The following is a 21,864-nucleotide window of genomic DNA, read 5'->3' on the forward strand; positions in this document are numbered from 1 at the left end:
ACACACTACTTCTAAGTCCTCACTGTACTTTGCCTTCCTATCTGGCAGAACATTGTTACGGAATTAAATCAATCTGACATTTGTTTTAAGGACACACAATTTTATCTTTCTTTGGTCTGAACTCTACAGTCCTTCAATGCCTACGCCTTTAATTTCTGAATGGAGATGCAGCCCTCAATCAGCAAATTCAAATGTAATGTCAGGGCACTAGCTTTTCTCAGCTGATGCCTGTATCACCTACGCACAGCTGCAGATCAAAGGCTGTAAACCACTAGTTTACATTTTCCTTGAGTGACAAGAACTGCACAGCATTTGTACTCAAACTGGCATCCCAGTAGTATCAAAAGCAGAACACTTGTTGACAATGTTTTATATATATCCCATAAAAATACAATCTCACTAACTTAAAATCCCACCTATACTTCTTCTGGACTACTGTTGTCAGCTCTATTGCTCCGAATACCCTAGGAATCATTTGCTGGATACACTACTATTTCAATTCATCTTGAAGACTGGTAACTACAAGCACACCCTAAATTCAGCAGAGACCATCCCCTGCCACCTTCACTTATATTGCTACCTGAAATAGTAGGGTCATAGGAGGTCCCCAGAACAACCCTCTTGCTCAAAGCATCAGCGAGGAGACTGGAGTATGTAGCTCAAGGCTTTATCCTGTCTGGTCTAGAAAACTACCAAGGATGGTGTTCTGTACCAGGAGGTTCGGGCCCACTACATTTGCAGTAAGACAGGCACTCAGACTCTCTAAGACAGGGGTCCTCAAACTTTTTAAACAAGGGGCCAGCACGGGGATGAAGTGGCAGGCAGTCATCTGCGGCTGCTTGGTTCCCCCCCCAACCCCCGGCGGGGGGATGGGCACGGACAAGGGGGTTCTGTAAATACCGGGGGCGGATTGAGGGCCCTGGGGGACTGTATCCAGCCCACGGGCCGTAGTTTGAGGACCCCGGCTCTATGGTCTCCTTTTAAATGAGAGCTCAGCATTTGTCCAAGCTGAACTGCACAGGACCTGTTTCTCCAGCCTGCCCAGGTCACTCTGGATGGCTCCCCTCTTCTTGAGCACACCTGCTAGTCTACCCCAGCATGGTATTTATTACCTGCCAGTCTGAGAAGCAAGTGCTCCCTCACCTCATCCTGACCCTAATGGATATAGAATATTTTTTTCCTAGCTGCTTAAAACTAGCAGTTCAAAGTAATCTTTGAGATGTACCAGAACCCCCAGCCTCTTCTCCATTTTTGCATTTTCATCATTTGATGTAAGTACCTGAAAATAAAGGATATTGAAAACAACTTGTGTGTTCCTACTGTAGCAGTGCAACAGGATGCACTAGGACAACTGTGGTATACAGGGTCATCTGTCTCATGCTGTTGTTTTTTCTTTTTTATATACATTCAAATGTATCAAAACAATATGGATGATTATTCCATGCATCTCAGAAACAAGGAATGAAAACCCAAGTGCTGGATTAATTCTACCACATGTTCAGAAAACCATGTAACCACACCAATAATCACAAACCAACCAGTAACAAAAGGACAGCCATACATACCATCCTTACTGGGTTTACAGGATCACAGCTGTTATCTGTTCCAGCACATTTCCATTCCAGGAGCTCACAGACTGGTTCACAGAATATCCAACCTCCCCAGTCTCAACTGCCTAGCAGCTCCAAGTGCTTTCTTTTTAAAAAAAAAAAAATTACCGTGTACAGGGAGTAATGGAGGCAGAGCTGGTTTCAGAAAAAGGCTACCAGAACTAGCACTTGTACAAGGTTCTCTCTGCTATTTCTCCTTCAATTTCTCAGCTACATAAAGAAATCCTTGACTTCGCTTACTCTTCGCCACTCTTAGAACTGCTGTTCTGACCAGGGTCCACATTCAAAAAACGCGGCTGTCGCAAGTCACCTCTACACACTTCCCTTTTTCACCCTCAGGCAGTCCTCTCAGAGTGATGAGAAACTCTGCGCATGAGGAAACAAGCTCAGGCACTGCATTCAGTGTGTTACTGTTGCAACGTGACAGAAATAAGAGCCAGTATTGTAGATATTGAAGTATTGTTGAAGGAAAGAAGGTTGATGGCATTTTGCAACATTAGCTTGTCAAGAACCTCCAGCTTTAACTACACTCCAATGCAAGCAGTATTTTTTATATAAGGTATATTAATATATATAGGAGGTAAATATAGGAAAAAGCATTCAAGGACCTGACATTAGTGTAACTGCAGTAGAAGCATCTGAAAGGAATTTTGGATACATAGTTCTCAAGTTCCAATCCATTCAGTGAAATCTTTTAATGCCACCTGAAGGACAACTGGACTCTCCCGAGTGAAGAAGGTATTAACACGGCATTTCCCAGCAAGACTTTCAACACGTTCTCCATATAAATACAAAGGGAAAAAAGGCAGGAATAAAACCAATAGAAGTAGGTAGCTGACAGTGCGGTTCATTCCCACCCCAACTTCCCGACAGTGTTTTCCTCCAGCAAAGACCGAAATATTTCCCTGCAGATTAAACATGGGCTTAGAGTCATAATAGGCTTAAAACAAAACCTGAATATTCAAGAAGGAACTGTAGGTTTTCTGCAAATGTTAAGTTTTCCATTTTCCTTGATCCTGATTCTCCCTCACCTCCCTTTTCATTCTACACTTCTGATCAGACAAAGTGATCTGACATCAGCCTTGGTTCTTCAGTTTCTCACCCTCTCATAAAGAGTAGTGAATCTGACTCATTTTCCTCTTGAAATAATTTTATTACCATTCTAGAGATGGGGTTTGTTCATTGGGGGTTTTTTCCCTGGGTTTTGTTGGTGGGTTTTTTTTGTTTTTTTTTCTTTAACAACATAGCAAGGAAAAATCAACAATATGAACACTTACTTGTGGCAATTCCTACCGCCTTCAGAAATGGCTGGTTTACTCCCTTAGGAAAGGGCCACTTCTGAACATACAGAAAAAGACTTTAAGTTGTAGAATGCGCAAGTAAGAAATAAGCATTTCCACACAAAGGAAATGAAAAACGGTCTGCCTTGACTAGAGTACTGTTCAACTAACACCATATTACTATGTTTTAATGTCTGAAGTTTATTTCTGAAGTGTTGTAAAAGTGAACTTCAAGCACAGATACTTGCAAACATTGTGACACCAAACATTGCAGAGAGACTTTACCATAGGTTCCAGATTTACATATGCACTATTTAATGCACTACCAATTATCACAGTGGTAATGGCAGCTGGTTGTTTTTTTTTATTAAATGAATCTTAGTTAATATTTTTGATAAATTTTATAACCTACAACAGGCATGTCTACACTTAGCTGAAGCAGAAAAAATACGTAGTTCTGTGTATAACGCCACTATCTCCAAAACGAAGAGATACCATGCTTCCAGACTGCATGCAGGCATGTTCAGATTCAAGTTTGCCCAACATTTTTTTATGTAGAAACAAGAGGAAATAAAGCAAGTCCCTGCACAGAACAACAAGATGTGAGTATCTTTAAAGAAGTAATGAAACAGTAAAATCAGCAAACGTGTGCATGGAAAAGATACTGCAAGTGTGTACACATACTCACTTTTCAGTTTTCCCTTTAACAAGATACAGGTTTACTGAGAAAACCAGAGCCATCATCAACTTTGTGCCCATCCATTCCCAATCACACAGAGATGAATAGTCTTCCTTCAAAATACTTAAGGAAAGCCCATGTGTCCTGATAAACATCCTGTACACAAACACTCTTAACCCTTGTGGGAGTAATTTGAGATGCTGTATCCCATGAACTGTAGTAGGTACTAAAAAACCTATTCTAATAATTACTTTCCAGCTACAAAAAAAATCAAGCCTTGGACTGCTGCAGCTTTAACTTCCACCCACCACATCTTAGGCTGTGCCAGGTATGACAAGTTGAATGTACAACTCCTCTAAAGCAGATTTAATTCCACCATGTTTTGTTTTTCACACAGCACTTCTCATGGAAGTTGTTGAGCAATATCAGCACTTAGCGGTTCCCAGCAGCAAAATGTGACATAGCACTATGGTAACAGTAGCTCTAAGCTGGAACAGCACCACTTTCTTATCTAGCTTTCGGTGCAAGTGATTAAGCACAACAGGGTCAGAACAGCTCTTTAGACAGTTACAGAACTCCCTCTGCTGCCCCCACAACTCAGAAGGCATAAGATGGGAAGCAAAGCCAAAAACCACGCACTGATTTAAGTGGTCCTTTAAACAAGGCTAGCCACATTCCCTTCATAGGTTAATTCTAGGTTACAAGTGGCCCATGACCATATTTTCTTTGGATTCTTCTCACACAAATGGAAGGCTTTATCAGCTGTACAGCTTCCTCCAAAAATTATGGTTAATTCACATTTGTTGCAGCCAGCAACCAAAAGCACTCTCAATTTCTTACCCAAAATTCAGAATGGATGCAAAAATTCTCAGACACTTGCCAGAAAAAGGAGTCATGCTGCCCAGAGTATTGTACTCTGTATCACAGACTTCAACTTTAAATACATCCACTGCTTGTAAGTTGTAATTTAGGTATACCGTCCCTTTAAGCTCACTTCTAAGTATAAAATTAAGACTGATTTTACTTTTTTACATGTTATGTAGCAGTAGAACTACAGTCTAGAATAGCAGTATTTCTGTAAATAGATATTTGAGTAAATACTTTTGAAAAGATAGTCATACAAGAAGTAAGAACAGCCCACTTTTCCACAGTAACAGATTCCATAGTATTGTCCAAGTCAGTTCTGATTCTCACAAATCTGGGCATTAAACTTTGGTCTTGCAAGCAGAGCTAAAAATTACTGTTTCCCTGCATTAAGTACGAAGACTGTATAACTGCACAAGAAATAGTGTTCACCACTACATGCTAAATATCAGAGAACATGACAAGCTTGTAATCTTGTTCAGTTGTGCAAAATTACAAGTTATGATTTTAATTACTCTGCCATTTTCCTTTGGGACACAACAATATGCATTTTTGTAATATGCTGCACTGGCAAATAAAAACAAAAATTCCAAGAAAAAATTTTAAGGAATCTCCTCGAACTTTTAACGGCTGCCTACCATCTATAGCTTCTACAAGTCTGGGAAACTCTTTTGGACATGAGCCACCAAGCTTGTTCTAAAGCAAACTTCTCCACAAGAGGTAACAGAAGAATACTTATGGCTGTCAAAGACAAAAACACACTAGAAGGAACACAGGGCTCCATCCTTCTCTGAAGATGGCTCTGAAAAACATGGTTTTCAATGAAGTTGTGGATGTAGCCACTGACCTTTAGTTCCCTATGGAGATGTGCATGTTCCATATATGTCAAAATAATACCATTCATGTAACAGCAATGATGTACGCTTTTGTGTCTGATGTATAAGCAAGCACCAATATGCACGCAAGCTTTTATTAAGTAACTGTTTACAAGATGTTTAACAAAGTCTTAACCTAAAGCAACCACAACACTAGACTCAAATTTTAACTGAACTGTTACAAAAAACATTAAATTTATATTAGCCCTTTAGTCTTGTGAAGGCTATCTTCCCATGAAAAAATTCTGATAACCAAGTAATAAGTTTGAGCGATCTCCTCTCTTCTACCTGCAACACCTCCACCTTTTCAGAACAGCATACCAGCTATGAAACATCAAACATTTACTGAAAGTTTAGAAGCTTAATACCTGAAGTATTTCCTAAAAGATTTGTTTTTGACTTCCTACATTAAGTGATTATCATCACTAGGTTCATCATAACAAGAGTACGTATACATGGTTGAAAGCTTTAGTAAATGATACCAGCTCTCTATTTAAACACCAAGCATTCCACAAGCTTAAAGAACATGAAATACAACAGTCCACCTAAAGCACAACAGGATACAATCTAGTTTGGTAGTAAAGTAGTTTCAATCCCATGACTCAAGTGTCCTTTCAGAATAAGACATCTTCATTTGTTCTTGGTTCATGTTGCAGCTCCTTCTGTAATTCTAGAAAACACAACAGGTACTAGTTTAGAATCACTAATACTTTCAATCACTTAACAGTAAAAGTCACTACAAAACAATTTTAGCTTTCTGCATCCATGTTTCAATGTAACCTGAACACTATTTTTAAATAAATACAGAAGCTCTTCCATCACTGAACTTTTATACATATGGTTTTTACACCCCAGTGTGAAATTAATGCACTTAAAATCTGAGATTGAGTCATCTGTGTCAATAATCCTTCCCCAAGTTCAAATCCCAACTTCTCTTACCCAACACAAATCAGGTCACATAACTTTGGGGAAAAACATCCTTCCCCATTTCTTATTTAAGAACAACTGTTTGCATTACTTTCTCAGCAAAAGCCTTTTCCTTCGGAAACAAGACGAAGCCCAGTCATCTATGTGATTGTTTGAAATAATCAGATAGGAACCTCCAACAGATTTCTCTTTTAAATTCATAATTTTATTATCAAATGGCCCCTTTTATCCATTTCGTTTGAAAGAAATAAGTTATTGTCAAAACAGAAGTGTCACCTTTCTTCCCAGGAGAAAGGGCATCAGGATCCTTATTGAACACTAGATGATACAAACCTCTCTTTCAATAATAGTACAACAGCAAAACCCAGATTTAATAGTTAACAGCAACGAAAAAAAGAGGGCCGATTACAAATGCACGGTTTCTGTCAGAATCACTGACATCAGAAGGTCTCATGGGAAAGGAATTAGAACGTGATGATCTCCAACTCAAAGAGCTGGTGCACTGCCTGTATGTGGTTAAGAGGGCAGTATTCTCAAAGAACACACACAGATTTTCCCTGAAACTATTCTATTCACAAGTATGTGAACAAAAAGCAAGTCAGATTTGGTTACTCAGAGGTCATAAAGGATAGACATGAACCTAGAAATGATGAACTTCATTCAGTGCTGGGAAACACCCCACAGCAGCTGGAGATGTGCATTTAGAAGCAATCCAGACTCAAAGCTTGGTAAGAACCACCTTTGAAAGCAATCTATACAAATTAAAAGTGGTCCTTGAACAGGAATATAGAAGAAAGATCCATTGAGGCTACAAGCATGAGAAGGAAGCTAAAGTTTAAGTGTCTAATGAAGTGACCCACAAAGACCCAAAAAAGAAAGATTCAGATCTGATTAGAGAACTAGTAAAGCAGGTAAACACCCCCAAAAAATTTCAATAATTATGGTATGGAAAAAGATAATTAATGAAAGTACGGTCTGAGCTTGAACTCAAGCTTCAGACATCTTGTAAGCAGTGAAAATAGTTATTTTATTTCTCTTGTGGTCTCTAAGATAACATTTGGAATGCAACTGAAATGTGATAAAGTTCTTATGGAAGCAACAGATCAAGGAAAGGCTTTTGATGAAGTCATTAAAATCTAAGTAGACAGAAGCAAGAAGCATCAAACATCAGCTTCAAAAAAGCCCAATCACTGAAACTATGAACAGGCATAGAATTTAAATCCTCAACTATAACCACACGGTCATTTGAGAGCTATGCCACAAAGGCTGTCTCATTTACTCAATCTGTATTATAGCATCTTGTATCAGCAACACTAAGAGACCAAAAGGCTCCTCCTCACCACAGACGTTAAGAACAATTTTGACATGGACCAGATTTGGGCATTTATCTAACTGGAACTAGCTGAAATTTTTACTCAATTAACTCATTCAACTGATTTATAACAAGCAATGACTTGTTAACTAGAACTATTCACTCCTACCCTACACGTGCAGTAGACAAGCTTCTGAAACTATATCCTTTGTGTACATTCACACACATCTTTTCTTTCAGAGTAATTCTTGACACTACAGATCAAGACTAACACAGCTCGTAAGGACACTGTGTAAGAGTCCAAACCAAGCAAGACCAAAATCAGTTTCAGAAATACTGAGCACTTTGAAGATGCATGACTAAGATAAGGGACACATTTATAGTTTAAACAAGTTTCAGTGGCATTACTTTGGATATATACTGCAAAAGACACTTTTATATTGAGACAAAGTTCTAAGAGCCAAGACTTACGGTTCATTTCCAGACTTACCTTCTGGGTATTAAATGATGTTAAGACTCCATCTCCTCGAAAACCAAAAGCAATTTCTTCCAACCAAACAGGAACTTCCTGCTGGGCCTATATAATTAGAAAAGTGAATTTACAGACTTTGACTCTTTACCATTTCATATGAAGAGCTCTACAACTGTATCAAAGAAACAACAGTTGCCCAGTACATTAAAGTGAAATCCTACATAACAGAAAAAGTTAAGCACTAAGATTTGCAACTTACATCTGAAAACACTTTAACTAGAGATTGTACAAGATGGCCATCTGAATTGCTATCAAAGAAGGAGACTGCTTTGCCTGTGTTTCCACAACGACCAGTTCGTCCAATTCTGTGTACATACTCTTCAATGGTGGAAGGAAGATCAAAATTAACAACATGTTGAACCTTTTCAATATCCAGACCTCTTGCTGCCACTGAGGTTGCCACGAGAACTGGACATTTTCCAGAACGAAAATCCTGAAGAGCTATTTCTCTCTCTCTCTGTTCTCTGTCTCTACAAATAAATAATGGTTAGAATGGGTGCCTCAAAGTCTGCAGTATTATTTAAGATAGAAGTTAAGAGATCATGAATTATGGACAGAAGTAGTTCTTGGGGGAAGGGAAAAAAAAACACAACACAAGAACACCACACACATTACCAGTCTAGGTTTTCTGAATTTTTATATTAGCAGTAAGACACAGCAATTTTTTTAACTGAAGTCTCTAGAGAAACTAGTTTTTTTGAAAAACCAGAAATAGTCATGTATCAAACTCACTGCTTCTCTGACAAATCCACTTGTTTTAACTGATTCATTCCATCATACCATAGTTAAACATGTTTTTCCTACTGCTTCCTGGCAGGGAGCCACAACAGGAGAGATGAAGCCTACCTAGACTCCTGCATAGGCCATTCTTCAGATATACTAGAAAGTGTGGCCAACGGTATAGAACTTGCCTTTTGTTTGTCATCTTGAGAAGAAAACTGGATTTGCTCTGGGGTTGGCACTTTTAAGAAGTGTTTACAGATTATCCAGTACTTAAATACAGTAGATCAGAGTAACTCATGTTCTTTAGTTTCCAAATGAGAGAATAAATTTGAAAGCTAAAAAAGTGCTCTTTTTTAGTAAAGTCTGGTATGAACACTTTCTAGAGAAGAGCAACTATCCTAATTTCAACCCAAAAATCTCAAGTTAATCAGAGATCAGTATCATTCATGACAGTTTAGCAGCTTCCATGAAACTACTTATTCTACAGAAGTGCATTAAGAACCTCCTCCTACACGAGACAGATTGTGGGACACCAATTTAAGGTAGTCAAGAAAAGAAGGCCAGATCTTCTCAAAATGACCCTTCAAACACCTGTAAAACCGACAGGGCACAGAATATACACAATTGTCTTGTATCTGTGTACTAAGATAATTTTAAACCATCTGCAACCTTGACACTGGCATCTGTCAGAACACTGCACAAACCAACATTTTACTGGCAAGAATTCAAGTTCCTTCCTCCCATTAGAGAATCAAAAGTAAAAAAAAAGATTTTGCAACATGTCCTACAGTTAACTGGCAATCTTAAAATTCAGTTTGTTGTCCTACATTTTGACATATAAACAAGCACCACAGAACTACATTCCAGCTCATTATGGACCATCTTTTTAGATGCATTTACACCTGAAGTTAGCAACCACTTCACCTTATTTCTCAGCATCTGTTCAAGCATGCAACACTAGTGAGTGGGCTACAAATACAGAGTTAGGAGCATCTTCTCTTTAGATAGTTCTTCATACAAGTGCTGTGTCCACGAACACATCAAGGAGGCAGAAACAACAGCATCAGAAATCTGTACAGTACGTAACTACTTACCTCATCACCTGAGGAAGCCTGTAAGACAGTGGAAGGTCCACAACTGTCACTTGAATTTTTAAGTATCACCTCACCAGTAACACCAACAGATCTGGTTTTGGTCACACAAATGGTCACAAAAAACTATATATAAACAACAGCTGATTCTGAGTTTATTATATACTAGGGGGTTTTTTTGGCAATAGGTGGAAGATTTCCCAGTTCCTACACAGCATCTGAAGTGTGGTCAACCAGAAAGATATTTGTGCAGCAAACGCTGTGAGAACTTGCCTTCAGAAAAACTAAATTCTTGATTGGCCAAAGCTGTTGACAATTACAAAGCTATTTGAAACAGGGCAAGCTAAGTCACACAGATATGGCCAAACATGAAAACTCAATACTATGTTATGAGAAGCTTTTATTAAGTAGAAGTCACTTAATACTATTACCTGACTTTCACTTTAAAGATACTTACGCATGGATGCTAGTGGCTGGTATTTTTTCTTGACAAAGAAAAGCTGCAATGTAGTCTGCCTTCCTCTTTTTGTCCACAAACACCAGGGTTCGTTCACAACCTGTGTTAAACAAGAGTTCAGATGCGCTGCAGTTTTAGACCCGATGCATTTTCATTATTCACAGTTGCAGTTATTTAGATGAACACCTAATACCAGAACATATTTTGAATAAAGCCTTTAAGGTATGATAATTTCTTACTTGTGTTGAACTAATTCAATTCAATCCAACAATTTCTAGATCAACTGAAACCTAGTTGAAGACAAGTGCATCATATTTTTATCCTCAAAAGGAAGGAATTAATGTTTTTCCCTGTGATAAGCCTGCGCTCTTTCTATAGCATGTGGCTGGCAAGGTATACAAGCAGGTTTTTAATTCCAAACTCCCTTCCAGTTTTCAGCACTAAAACTTAAGGTACATTCAGAGCAAAAATAGAAAAAATACCCACCATTAACAAAATACAAGCCCAAACCTTCACGTAAGTAGTTTAATACGCCTATAATCTAGAGATAACTCCCCCAGATGCAAAAGTATTGTAATTGACCGTATAAAGAAACTAACCATCTGGGAAGCCTGTCTGAGGTGAGGCCTTGACAAATACCCGTAACATAAATATGCCTAAAAAGCTAGAACTCCAAGGTCTGCTTCAAGCTTCAATCAATAGTCTTGTAAAGTGCATGATACACATAATAGCCTAGAATCATGACCTGGTCAAAAACAAGAAATTCTGTCTTCCTTGGAAGACAACTAGCAGTAAGGAAAGATTACCTGTGCTCTGCAGAATTTCAATCAGTTTATCCCTCTTGGAACACCGAGCAACCTGAAGAATATGTTGCTCAACATCACTGCAAGCTCCACCCACGTGTCCAACAACAACAAATAAATAATCAGGTTTCAAAAATTGACTGGCCAGCCTTGAAAAGAAACCAAATTAAGCAACATGAAGTCTATTATGTAGCTTATTTTTGCTTTAAGATCATGTAACTTCACTTATGTTTAAGCAACCCTCACAACAAATACTTGTATCATTCCTTACAAGGCAGAGGATCTAAGTAGTCATGTGCACTTCTTAAAAAGCTAAGAGTCTGCTTTATTTTCTAGACAGCTGTACAAATAAACCTGACCAGTAACAGTGTGTGCAGACTGGTTACACCTCTGCAGCTATTCATAAAACAAACACTGCATTTTTTAGCCATCTCTGAAAGAGTTCTACATATGTGCTTGTAATAAAATGGATTATATACATACATGCTTAGAGAACTGTTCTTGGGGCACTATTACATCACTAGTTGGAGTGACAAGGGAGAATTCTACACAGGCCAGAATTCAAAACAGGCCTCCAAGAGACACTACCGTCCTTTTTGACTGTTCAAAAAAAGCACTGCTTAAATGCCATGTGATCAACTGTATTTTTATTTACCAGCTGCCATAGGCAAAAAATTAAGTCTTGTTCAGTGTTCCTCTTCAGTTATCTCTCACAGAGGTGACCATCCGAACAGATCAAACTCACCCAAACAAGTAATTCCTTGGAATGCCCCATAAGACTCAAGAGTTTTACTGAACTGTATTAACTTATCAATATACAAGTGTGCTTCATGTCCAGTGTACGCAAAGCAGCTTCCTCTGCAGTAGAATCTGGATGGTAAACATACCAACCTTTAGCTGAAAACAGGTAACCTCAAGCTTTAGAACAAATGCCTAAAAAAGAGGAAAGGCTTAAAAATGTTAAGGACTTGAATCTCCCACCTGATTTATAGGTGTAGTTGCCACTGAAAAGGTGTTTTCCATAGCAAATAAAAAAGTTAGAGATTTACATATGCTTGGTCTTAAGATCTGACCAGTTTAAGATCTCAGAGTTCTAAATTAAAAATTAAGGGCAAGTTTAAACACTCTGAAAACAGAAAGCTAAAAAAAGGAAGGGAGAAAAAAGAAAGACAAAACCTTTTAATGGGACATACAAAAATCGCAGTACTAAGCTAAGTTCACCTGTCAGCTAGGAGGTCCCTCGTTCTCTCAACACACACATACTGGAAGAGCCTTGATGATCAGACCAGATGTTCATGTAACAGCAGAGACCCAAATTCAGGTACAAAACCAAATGTTATGCGAAAACTACATCTGATACGTTCACTGAACAGAAGTACAGGAGAGCCTGAACCCAGCAGGGCCAAAGCAAGCACCTTGCCCTATACTACCATAACAGTACACTGTCCAAAGTAATTTTGATAACAGCATGGGAAAACATTAGCTTTCCTGACTCCAGAATCAGAAAGGCAGTAAAATCCAGGAAGAAGTTGACGCCAGACAAGAAGAGTTCTCACTCTTAAGATGACAGCATCACCTTTAGGCATTCCAGTTTCAAAAGGCTGTAAGAATGTTATTATGCACTTCTACCACGATACAAACACTCAGGTTTCTGAAGTCTTCTACCAGCACTTTTAAATCCTGCAAGACTGACAGTAGAAAGGTAGGTCTGGGATATTTTTTTTTCTTTTCATTAAACGGAAGCGTACAGTAAGTGTCTTGAATACTTCAAGGAGTCTCCTCCTTTCAGATACTGATCCAGTACTCAGCCCCTCAGCATGCAGCAAAAAACCACAGCATTAGCGAAAACACACTGATAAAGAAAGACAACAGATCTAGAGATCAAGGGATCAAGAGCCCTCTAACCCCAAAACCAGCACAAATCAGAGCACACTGTGCATCTTAAAGGGAGACAGATCTGATCTTTTCCCAGAAAGCAGTGCAAAGTGACACCCACACAAACAGTAAACATATGGAATGAACATGAACCACAGACATGTATAACCTGAATGCTCAACTCCCAGCTGCAGAAACAAGGCTCTTACCAGTTCCCTACAAGATATTCTTTCAATACAAAAAACTATGAAAACGTCTGGACTGAGGAACTGAACAGGCAACTTAAGATGAAGTTTAAAGCCAATTCAATTCTACTTAAAGGCGATTTATCTCCCCAACAGCTATCAGTATTAACTGATTGCATGGGATAAAGCACCCTGGCCCCTCTTTCATTCAGGACAGACAACCACTGAAGATGTTTTCTCCCCACCTCAAAAGAGGTCGAGGTCCATCAGGCTTCTTGAAGGCCAGAAGAAAGCTGTCAGGATTTGACTCCCTGAAGTACCAACATTCTTCACTGAAACAGTCTGATCAGTTTACACATTCTCAAACCGTACTATGCTTACTGGTATTTTTTAGTGGTACCGTCACAACAGTATCCCCACCACAAAAGCCACCAAAATTAAATCAACTGCTCAAACTGCACTTCAGAGTATTCTGATTTAAGAATGAGTATTCAGATGCCTGTCTCTTTGAAAGTGGAAATACTGAGTACTTTCCATCCATCTACAGGGAATGACGTGTTCTGTTCTGTTACTCCCAGGCTCAGCAATACCTCTGCCATCTGTTGGGAGACTGTTCTCTCAAGAGTCTGGGCAGTGGAACTTCAAGGGTAGTGAGTAGTAGAGCTGTAAGATATATCATAAATCCACTTGTGGAAGCTTTAAAACTACTGAAAACAAATAGCATTTATGCATGTAAGTAAGAATTGTGTATCAGGAAGGCTAGAGCTGAGCAGTATTTGGGATGTCTGGTTATATTAAGTGCTGGTGCCAAAGACTCTGCTAGCAGTGCTTCCTTGTGAAACAGCAAGATTAACACTTTTGAGTTTACACCGATGTGATGCAGGAGGGACAAGAAGCAAACAGGGGCAGTATAAGGACTTCTGCAGTGGTGGAATTTAAAAGTCTCCAGCCAAATTTCTTAAGTTGCTTTAGACACCCCACCTAAATTAAGCAGTTAATCTATGCAAGTTACCAATTCTGTTACCTAAGAAAAGGGCAGTCTTCAGCAAGGAATCTTAACATCATAGCTTTTCAGTACCTTCTAGCAAGATTATAAGCTTTTCAATACAACGAGTGCTCTTAACTCTTCAGACATTTAGATCCATACATACATTTCCATTTTTAATTTACTCACCTCTGAACTTCTTCAGGGAAAGTAGCACTAAACATCAGTGTTTGACGTTTGTCTTTTGGTGGCATGGTTGGGTAAGAAACCAGCTTCCTCATGTCTAACCCAAAACCCATATCAAGCATGCGGTCTGCTTCATCCAGCACCAAGTACTTCACTTTACACAAGCCAATCTGCAAGTATTTCAGTGAAAGAAAAACTGTATTGGTCCACTGACAGTATACACTTATAGAATGTCCTAGTTGCCAAAATCCACCTTTTACTTATCTCTTACTAGTAAAATCAATTATTCACAAATAAAAGCCTATGTGTGTTATGTTTTATTTCCATCTCAACATCTACTTAACTTTTAAACCTGCACTAATACTATAATGTGTATAGAGTATACAGTATGTGTATACTGAAGTGCTTCAGAACTTGATTCAGCAGTGTAAACTAAGATAGTCTATAGATCAACTACTATTTAGCACATCTGAGTTTTAGAAAGGTTCTCTCATATAACCCTCACATATTCTCCTTGTTCTGAAAAATTTATGTCAGAAAGTATGAAGGACATTACAATTTCACTGTTGCTGACCAAGACTAATTTTGACTAAAAGTCCGACAACCACAGAAAGCTAATCTCCAGTTTATTACCAAAAAGAGTTTTTCCAAACTTCACTGGTCCAGTGTAACACCACTGACCCACCACTGTAATGTGTAGCAATTTCAATTTGAACTTACAATGGCTGGAAAAATAAAAATTCCAGTACAGTATTACACCTGGAGTTTTTGAATATTTTTAAGAAAAATCAGTATTAAAACAATCAGAGAATTAATATTAGCATAGTACCAGGCAGATAAAAGCTATTGTCTGCAGACATCAAGTGAAAATCCACTACGAAATTTTTCCACAAGAACCAACAGAAGGTGTCACACTTATTTAAACCGTAAAACTTAATTGTCAAGAACACTACAGCCAGTTTGATTTACACTGGTATTTTCTAGTGAACCCTGAAAGGGTCTGAAGGTATCTGGACTCACACTGTTCTTCCGAAACCTCACAGTATTTAGATATTCCAGAAAAGCTCACCTCAAAGTTAAGTGCCTGTACAAAGGCAGCATACTGACTGGTTTTCATAGCTCTATCTTTGCTTCTATCAAATCTGAAGAATGAAAACCGGCATGTAAAAAGTTAAGCATTTAGGCAATTCAGATTTTCAGATTAAGTTTACCTTTTCTCTTCTAATGATGTCTAGAAGCCTTCCTGGAGTTGCACATAGTATATTACAGCCTTGCATTACTTGATAAATTGAATGGTCTGTTTGTGTACCTCCATAGATCACAACAGGCCTTATACAAGTTCTATTATATAGAAGAAAAGTTGGGTTAATTATGTAAGTATGCAAACAATATTGTTTCATGAAAATACGTAAAAAAATCACCACATCTACCATAAACCAGCTTAGAGTGGTTCAATTCCTTTACCATACAGCACAGCTTATAATCAAAAGCAGGACCCAAGACCAAAACTCACAATAAGCTCAAAGTTTCCATTCATACTACATAATAGAGGCCGCACAGGTAGCTTGCCTAGAAAGAACACTTCATTTCACCTGCATCCTTCTCTCTCCTTTCAACAGAGCATTACTGGCAGTAAGGACCAAATGGTGTTAGACATTGTCCCTTTTTATATAGTATACTGAAGAAAAAGCAGAACCAAATATATGCCTTTATAGCTTCAGAAAATAATCCTTCCACATTTTGAAAACATACGGGTGGATCTTTTTAAACCAACCAGTCACACTGGCATGCAGTGTGCCACTCAAGCATTAGACTTCGAACCCATTCAAATGCTAAACTAGAGTTCTTCCTACTAAGGTTTATTATTAGATTTACCCAGTAGAGCAGGGGTCCTCAAACTACGGCCCGCAGGCTGGATACGGCCCCCCGGGGTCCTCAATCCACCCCCGGTATTTACAGAACCACCCCACCCCACCGGGGGTTGGGGGGGGAACCAAGCAGCCACAGATGACTGCCTGCCACTTCATCCGCGCGCCAGCCCCCTGGTTAAAAAGTCTGAGGACCCCTGCAGTACAGCTACATCAGATATTCTTCTGTAGTAAACCACATCCATAAGGAAGAACAATCTTACACAGCTGAAGAGCAAGTTTTCAAGTTTATCTTTATCACCTCCTGCTAAGGCTTTCACACACATGCAATGAGTGTTTTCATACTCAAACTGTCTGTTCTTGAAGAGACTAATTCAGCTTCATAACAACAGTGAATCGGATAAATCTGGGAACTTTTCAGAAAGCTTTAGTCAAGAACAGAAACAGCTTGGACTCATAACATTTCAACATTTACCCAGTATCAATTATTATATATTCATATTCCTATTTCTGAACCAAGTGAAAGAGCTTTAAAATGTCATGAATCTGAATTAAGCAATACACATGCAATTCGTCTGAGGCAACAGATTCACACTCTGATATTAACTGCCCCCTAAATGTAGGTTATCTTGCTTTTACTGCAGGGCAGCTGTAGCCGAAACTTTCTAAATTCAAAAGGTATTTTATTGTGAAATAACTTACATGTATTTTGAACTAGCTACATAGAACAGTTTTAGAGGTTAGGAAGCTGTTCCTAGTAACATGCTTAGTAAGTAGATAGACTAACATGACAACACTTGCAAAAGGCAGACAGCCTCCGAGTGTAAGACTGAACAAGCAAAAGCAAATATAATTTAGCCCACCAGATTTTGTACTATGTTCTCCATTCCACCTCCTAACAGTAACAAGCCATTAGGAGACAATAGATTCTCTTCCTGTGCACTGGTGAAACCAATCACTCAGCTGCACAAAAACTGCTGGCAAACTAGTACAAATGTACTCTCACACAACACCCAAGGGCTCAATGACAAGTTTACACCTTTTGTTCTGGTTTGAAGCAGAGCTGAAAAAGCTTGCTTGAGCTGTGAAATTTCTGTCCAAGACTAGTACACTTACTAGAAACTATCAATGAAAGTTAACTAAACACCCTAACACACACCTGTATTTTTGTCACGACAAAAATAAAAGCAAGTATAAATTACATAAGGCAAGCTAAATTTAAGTTACTTCATCTAAGAAATTCCATTTTTCTCATCAGCAAATATTGTGACAGAAGTTTAGTACTTATCTCCTCTTGAAGCTGGAACAGTCTCCACCCCCCCACCACTCCAAATATAAGAAAGGAGTTTAAATCCTTAGCCATACAGTAAGAAACCTGCTATCCAGTATTGTCATATAAATTCAAGTGTTAGTAGTCACTCAACTGGCACAGAAAAAATTTTGAAAACATTCATGAAAAAAATAAAGCACTGTTGCTTCAGAAAATGTAGTAATACCAGGCAGCAGTGCAAAAGCTTACCCATACAAAAATTTCCTTGCTTCCATGAAGATCTGATTTACCAGTTCTCTAGTAGGGGCAACAATAATACATTCCGGTTCTTGCTGCTCTTTATAGCTGCTGCCAGTTACACCATCCTTCATCATGTTGGCCACAACTGGTAGAAGAAAAGCTACCTAGGAAAAAGCAGCAGTATTTATGCTGTTTAGTTTTAAAGCTTTAATCAGAGACACACACTAGAAGCTGTATATCAATCTTAAAGCTAGAATGACAGAGCACAATATCAATTTCAAGTAAATCAAGACTGCAGAAGGATTGACCTGAATGCACTGTATAACAGTTATGCTTATTTCTCCTTGATTAAGAAGCATGAAAACGTGTATCTTCCATCTCTGGTGGTTCCTACATTCCTAATAATGTAGGAACACAGTCATGTACTAGGTAACTTCTGGGTTCTTCAGGTAGTTCCAAACATCATGCTGACATATTTTGATAATTATGTACCCCAGGATCAAAAATCCTTCTTAGCATTTACTTACAAGCTTTACATTATCATCAGTAGATTTGTAATATAACCATCTATCACCATTCTCCAGGCTACTACAGTAGATTAGTTTGCAATACAGCTGTGCCAGCATCCCTACTTCCGTGTAAGACTAGTTACCCCCAAATAGAAGCTGCATAGCAGTACCAAAAGCATTCCAAATAACTAGTAAGCTACATAAAGCTAGAATTCAACACTACACTGAATGGGAAAGACCTATATTTAATATCTAAATGTTCTCATACTGAGCTGTCAGTGGTTAGATTTGGGTACATTAGACAGTTTAAGAAGTTGAGACAACTGTCTACTCCCAAAACCATTCCATGATTAATACTGAATCCCCTAAAACTAAGCCCGGTGCAGATCAAACAAAGGATGACAAACCAGCACAGCACTGTAAAATGTGGCCTAAGTTGTTTTTTTCTAAAAGACACAAGAAACACAAACTCACCAAAAAAAGCCACCAAACCTAAACCAAAACCCCACACAACATAGACCCCAACTTTCAAATGCTGAGATTTTTTTCATCAGCAGTTTCTATGACTGCCTACACTTGTGAATATGTATCTTTAGCCCTAAAGACTGCTCTACTGTATCAAGACACTAGTTCACTACAATCAGAAAGAAATTCAGCCCAAAAATGCAACAACCCATCCATCATTCACACCTGTGCTTAATACCACACCTGCCACTGCAGTGCAAGTCAAGTAATTAGACAAGCAAGCTGTGAAGCATCTGGCACATGGAAGACTGAGGCATCTACCTAAAAGTTCAAGGTCACACACTTCCAGGAGTATGACTACTACACAAAATGCTTACTGTTTTTCCCGATCCTGTCTGGGCACATGCCATTAAATCCCGTCCTGCCAGTATAATAGGAATGCTGTACTTCTGTACTGGCATAAGTTTAGAGTATCCAGCTTTAGCGATGTTCTGGTTTAATGTCTGACAGAGGTTAGCCTCTTCAAAAGTCTGTAAGAGAAAAAATTAACAGTACACAACCACAGAAGCTAAAAGTTTAAAACCCAAGATGCTTACCATAGGATACAGACATCCAAACGCTAGAAAGTATTAACTTTTGAGGGGGTTTCACCAGTCATCTAGATTGCCAAGATTCCTACAGGTAAAAGCCCCAAAGGTTTCTTCAACTAGCACATGGCATTGAAGTAAAGCTGTTTGTAGGACAGTGAAGGCCTCCAGTTGGTCTTACCAGCTTTGAGAGAAAACTGCTCAGAAGCCATATATCTGAACTCCAGGAGGTAAACTCACACCATGGCATGCTATGAAAACAAACTATAACTTTTTCTCATTTCACATAGGACATACATAACTAGTCTCTGCATTGAAAGTAGTAAGGGGAGCTAAAGCAACATCCCATCCAGGACCAAAAAGCATCACACATGACAAAACCAGTTAAAACTTCAGTGAGAAAACCTTTCAGAAGATGGATGGCCAAAAAACATTCTACATCTTCTCTTTCAACACAGGTGCTACTACCCCCTCTGCCCCTCTTCCTCACTTTTTTACCCAAAAAGGGCCTTTTGTTTTTTTAAACACTTGCCTCTACTCCATACGAGGTAGTTAACATATATTACTTTTAAACAATAAGAAGCCACTGAAAACACAAATTACTTCAAAACCACGTGTCCAGTCCAGATGACAATTACTCTGACGAGTATTCATTTACATTGTTAAAGATACCACAATACCAGACTTCAAAAAGATGACTCCACCAGCCTTCCCAGAAACTGCTGCCAAAGACTCTTTCTTTCAAGATCTAAACCAGTATTTTCCTGCAATTTAAATCCAGTATTACTTATCTGGGCCATTTCTGTAGTTTCTCAATGTCACTTTGAATTCCAATTTTTACCTTTCAAATGGGCAGCATCTCCTTCCAACACAGTACTGTCTAAGATTCAAATATTTCCATTAACAGTGAATATCAGACTCCATATATATCCTTGCAGAATCACATTCAACAAACCCTGAGATAAAGGAGCTCACTAACCAGTAATGGTGCTGGAGGGTGAAGTCCTGACACTTCAACAAGATTTTCATCATACTTGTCAAAATTAATTCCTGTCTGATAATGTGCAAAGATGGCTTGTTCATCATCAGGTGGAGGAGGAGGCACGTAAGTCACCTTTGGACCTTAGGAACACAACCACTCAAGTTCATAAACAATATAAAGAAAACTTATATGAACAGAATATAAAGAAAGCTATTTAAAGTATGGAGCTTTTTAAGTTAGGTTCAGTGGGATATCATTTAGACTTCTCTCCACTTTCCAGGAATGCAAGAAAGTTCCTAAGTGAGTTTTATTAGGACTTTGTTTTATACTACTAGACCTAAATCTCACTTACTAGTTAAATCAGACTTTTTGTAAAGCATTCTTGTCTTACATTTGCTTAAGGACCTTACTTTAAAGAGCTACTCACAAAAATTAAATTAGGCTGTACTTTACCACCATGCAAAAACCAATTTACCACAAAAAACTTATTACACTAGAAATTATCCTATTCAGTAACAATGCATTTATTAAAACACAAGGATAAAATTAATCTGTTCATGGCAGTACATTTAGAGTTTTGTATTCCTTAAGGTATTTCTCAAGCTAATAAACTCAGAGGTATAAAATTAATTACCTGATGCTCACTGAAAGGTTAGCAATAGAAGCCAGTTCACAGGGACCTCAAATGAGAAGGATCAGGAATCCTAACTACTCATACAGAAATCAGTTCACCATTTGTTATTTTGCATTTCAAGAGTAAGAAAGGCAAAGTGAGGCTAAAGTTACTGCACAAACACTGTAGTTAAGTAGTCATTCTAGTAGACTGTCCCAACTGACATTTTCAATACACATCAGAAAGTCATTATACATCATACATTTCAACCTGATCTCCTGCATATAAAGATTCATTTACTAACTTGCACTCCATAAAACACAGCAAGCCTGTTCTCCAGAAATAGCATCCCAGATGCTACAGCACCTGAAGCAGAGATCCTATCATTCCTTCATGGTTTAATTACAATCATCACTTACATGCCTACATTATTGCCAATTAAGTTCTTTAACACTTGTGTCTCAAGTAGATAAGCTTTACTATTAGAGAGAAGAAACAGCCAGCAACGGAGGAATTCTTCAGCACCCCATTCCAACAAGTTAAGTCTTTATTTAGGCAAGAACAACCATGTGCCACCCAATAATTTAAAGATTAATAAAATTTAAACATACTGGCAACACACATTACATTAACAGTTCTGAGATGGTCATTTGTTTACCCATCTCGCCATCTTTTTTACCCTATCACTTCCTGCAGCTTTAAATAACAGAATATTCCTTGAGTTTAGAACAAATTAAAACCAGCATGGTACTTGTGAAGAAGCTTCGTACCTCTTTTAGAACCTCTTTCTCCACTGCATTCTTTGAAAGCTACTGTTAAAGAAAGCCTTTCAAAGTTAACTGCTTTTAGGAAACAGCTTCTTGATTAAAAAAAACCTAAGGAAAAACTTCATGAAAAATTCCTAGAGGCACTCAGAAAACTCAATGGGTCCTGATATAGTTCACAG

At 38.4% G+C, this 21,864-nt stretch overlaps 1 protein-coding gene across 1 annotated transcript; it reads right to left on the reverse strand.

The window, feature by feature from the left end:
• Nucleotides 1–5,897: 5,897 nt before the first annotated feature.
• Nucleotides 5,898–21,580, reverse strand: DDX4 (DEAD-box helicase 4). The gene is made up of 11 exons (XM_037372644.1): nucleotides 21,577–21,580; nucleotides 20,303–20,445; nucleotides 19,114–19,266; nucleotides 17,772–17,926; nucleotides 15,596–15,725; nucleotides 14,388–14,554; nucleotides 11,157–11,302; nucleotides 10,351–10,450; nucleotides 8,279–8,549; nucleotides 8,038–8,124; nucleotides 5,898–5,978 (listed from the first exon to the last, which is right to left on the reverse strand). Exons 1-11 carry the CDS (start codon nucleotides 21,578–21,580, stop codon nucleotides 5,898–5,900), a joined length of 1,437 nt encoding a protein of 478 aa, XP_037228541.1.
• Nucleotides 21,581–21,864: the final 284 nt, after the last annotated feature.

Source organism: Falco rusticolus, chromosome Z, assembly GCF_015220075.1.
Source record: "Falco rusticolus isolate bFalRus1 chromosome Z, bFalRus1.pri, whole genome shotgun sequence".
Taxonomy (NCBI): Eukaryota; Metazoa; Chordata; class Aves; order Falconiformes; family Falconidae; genus Falco; species Falco rusticolus.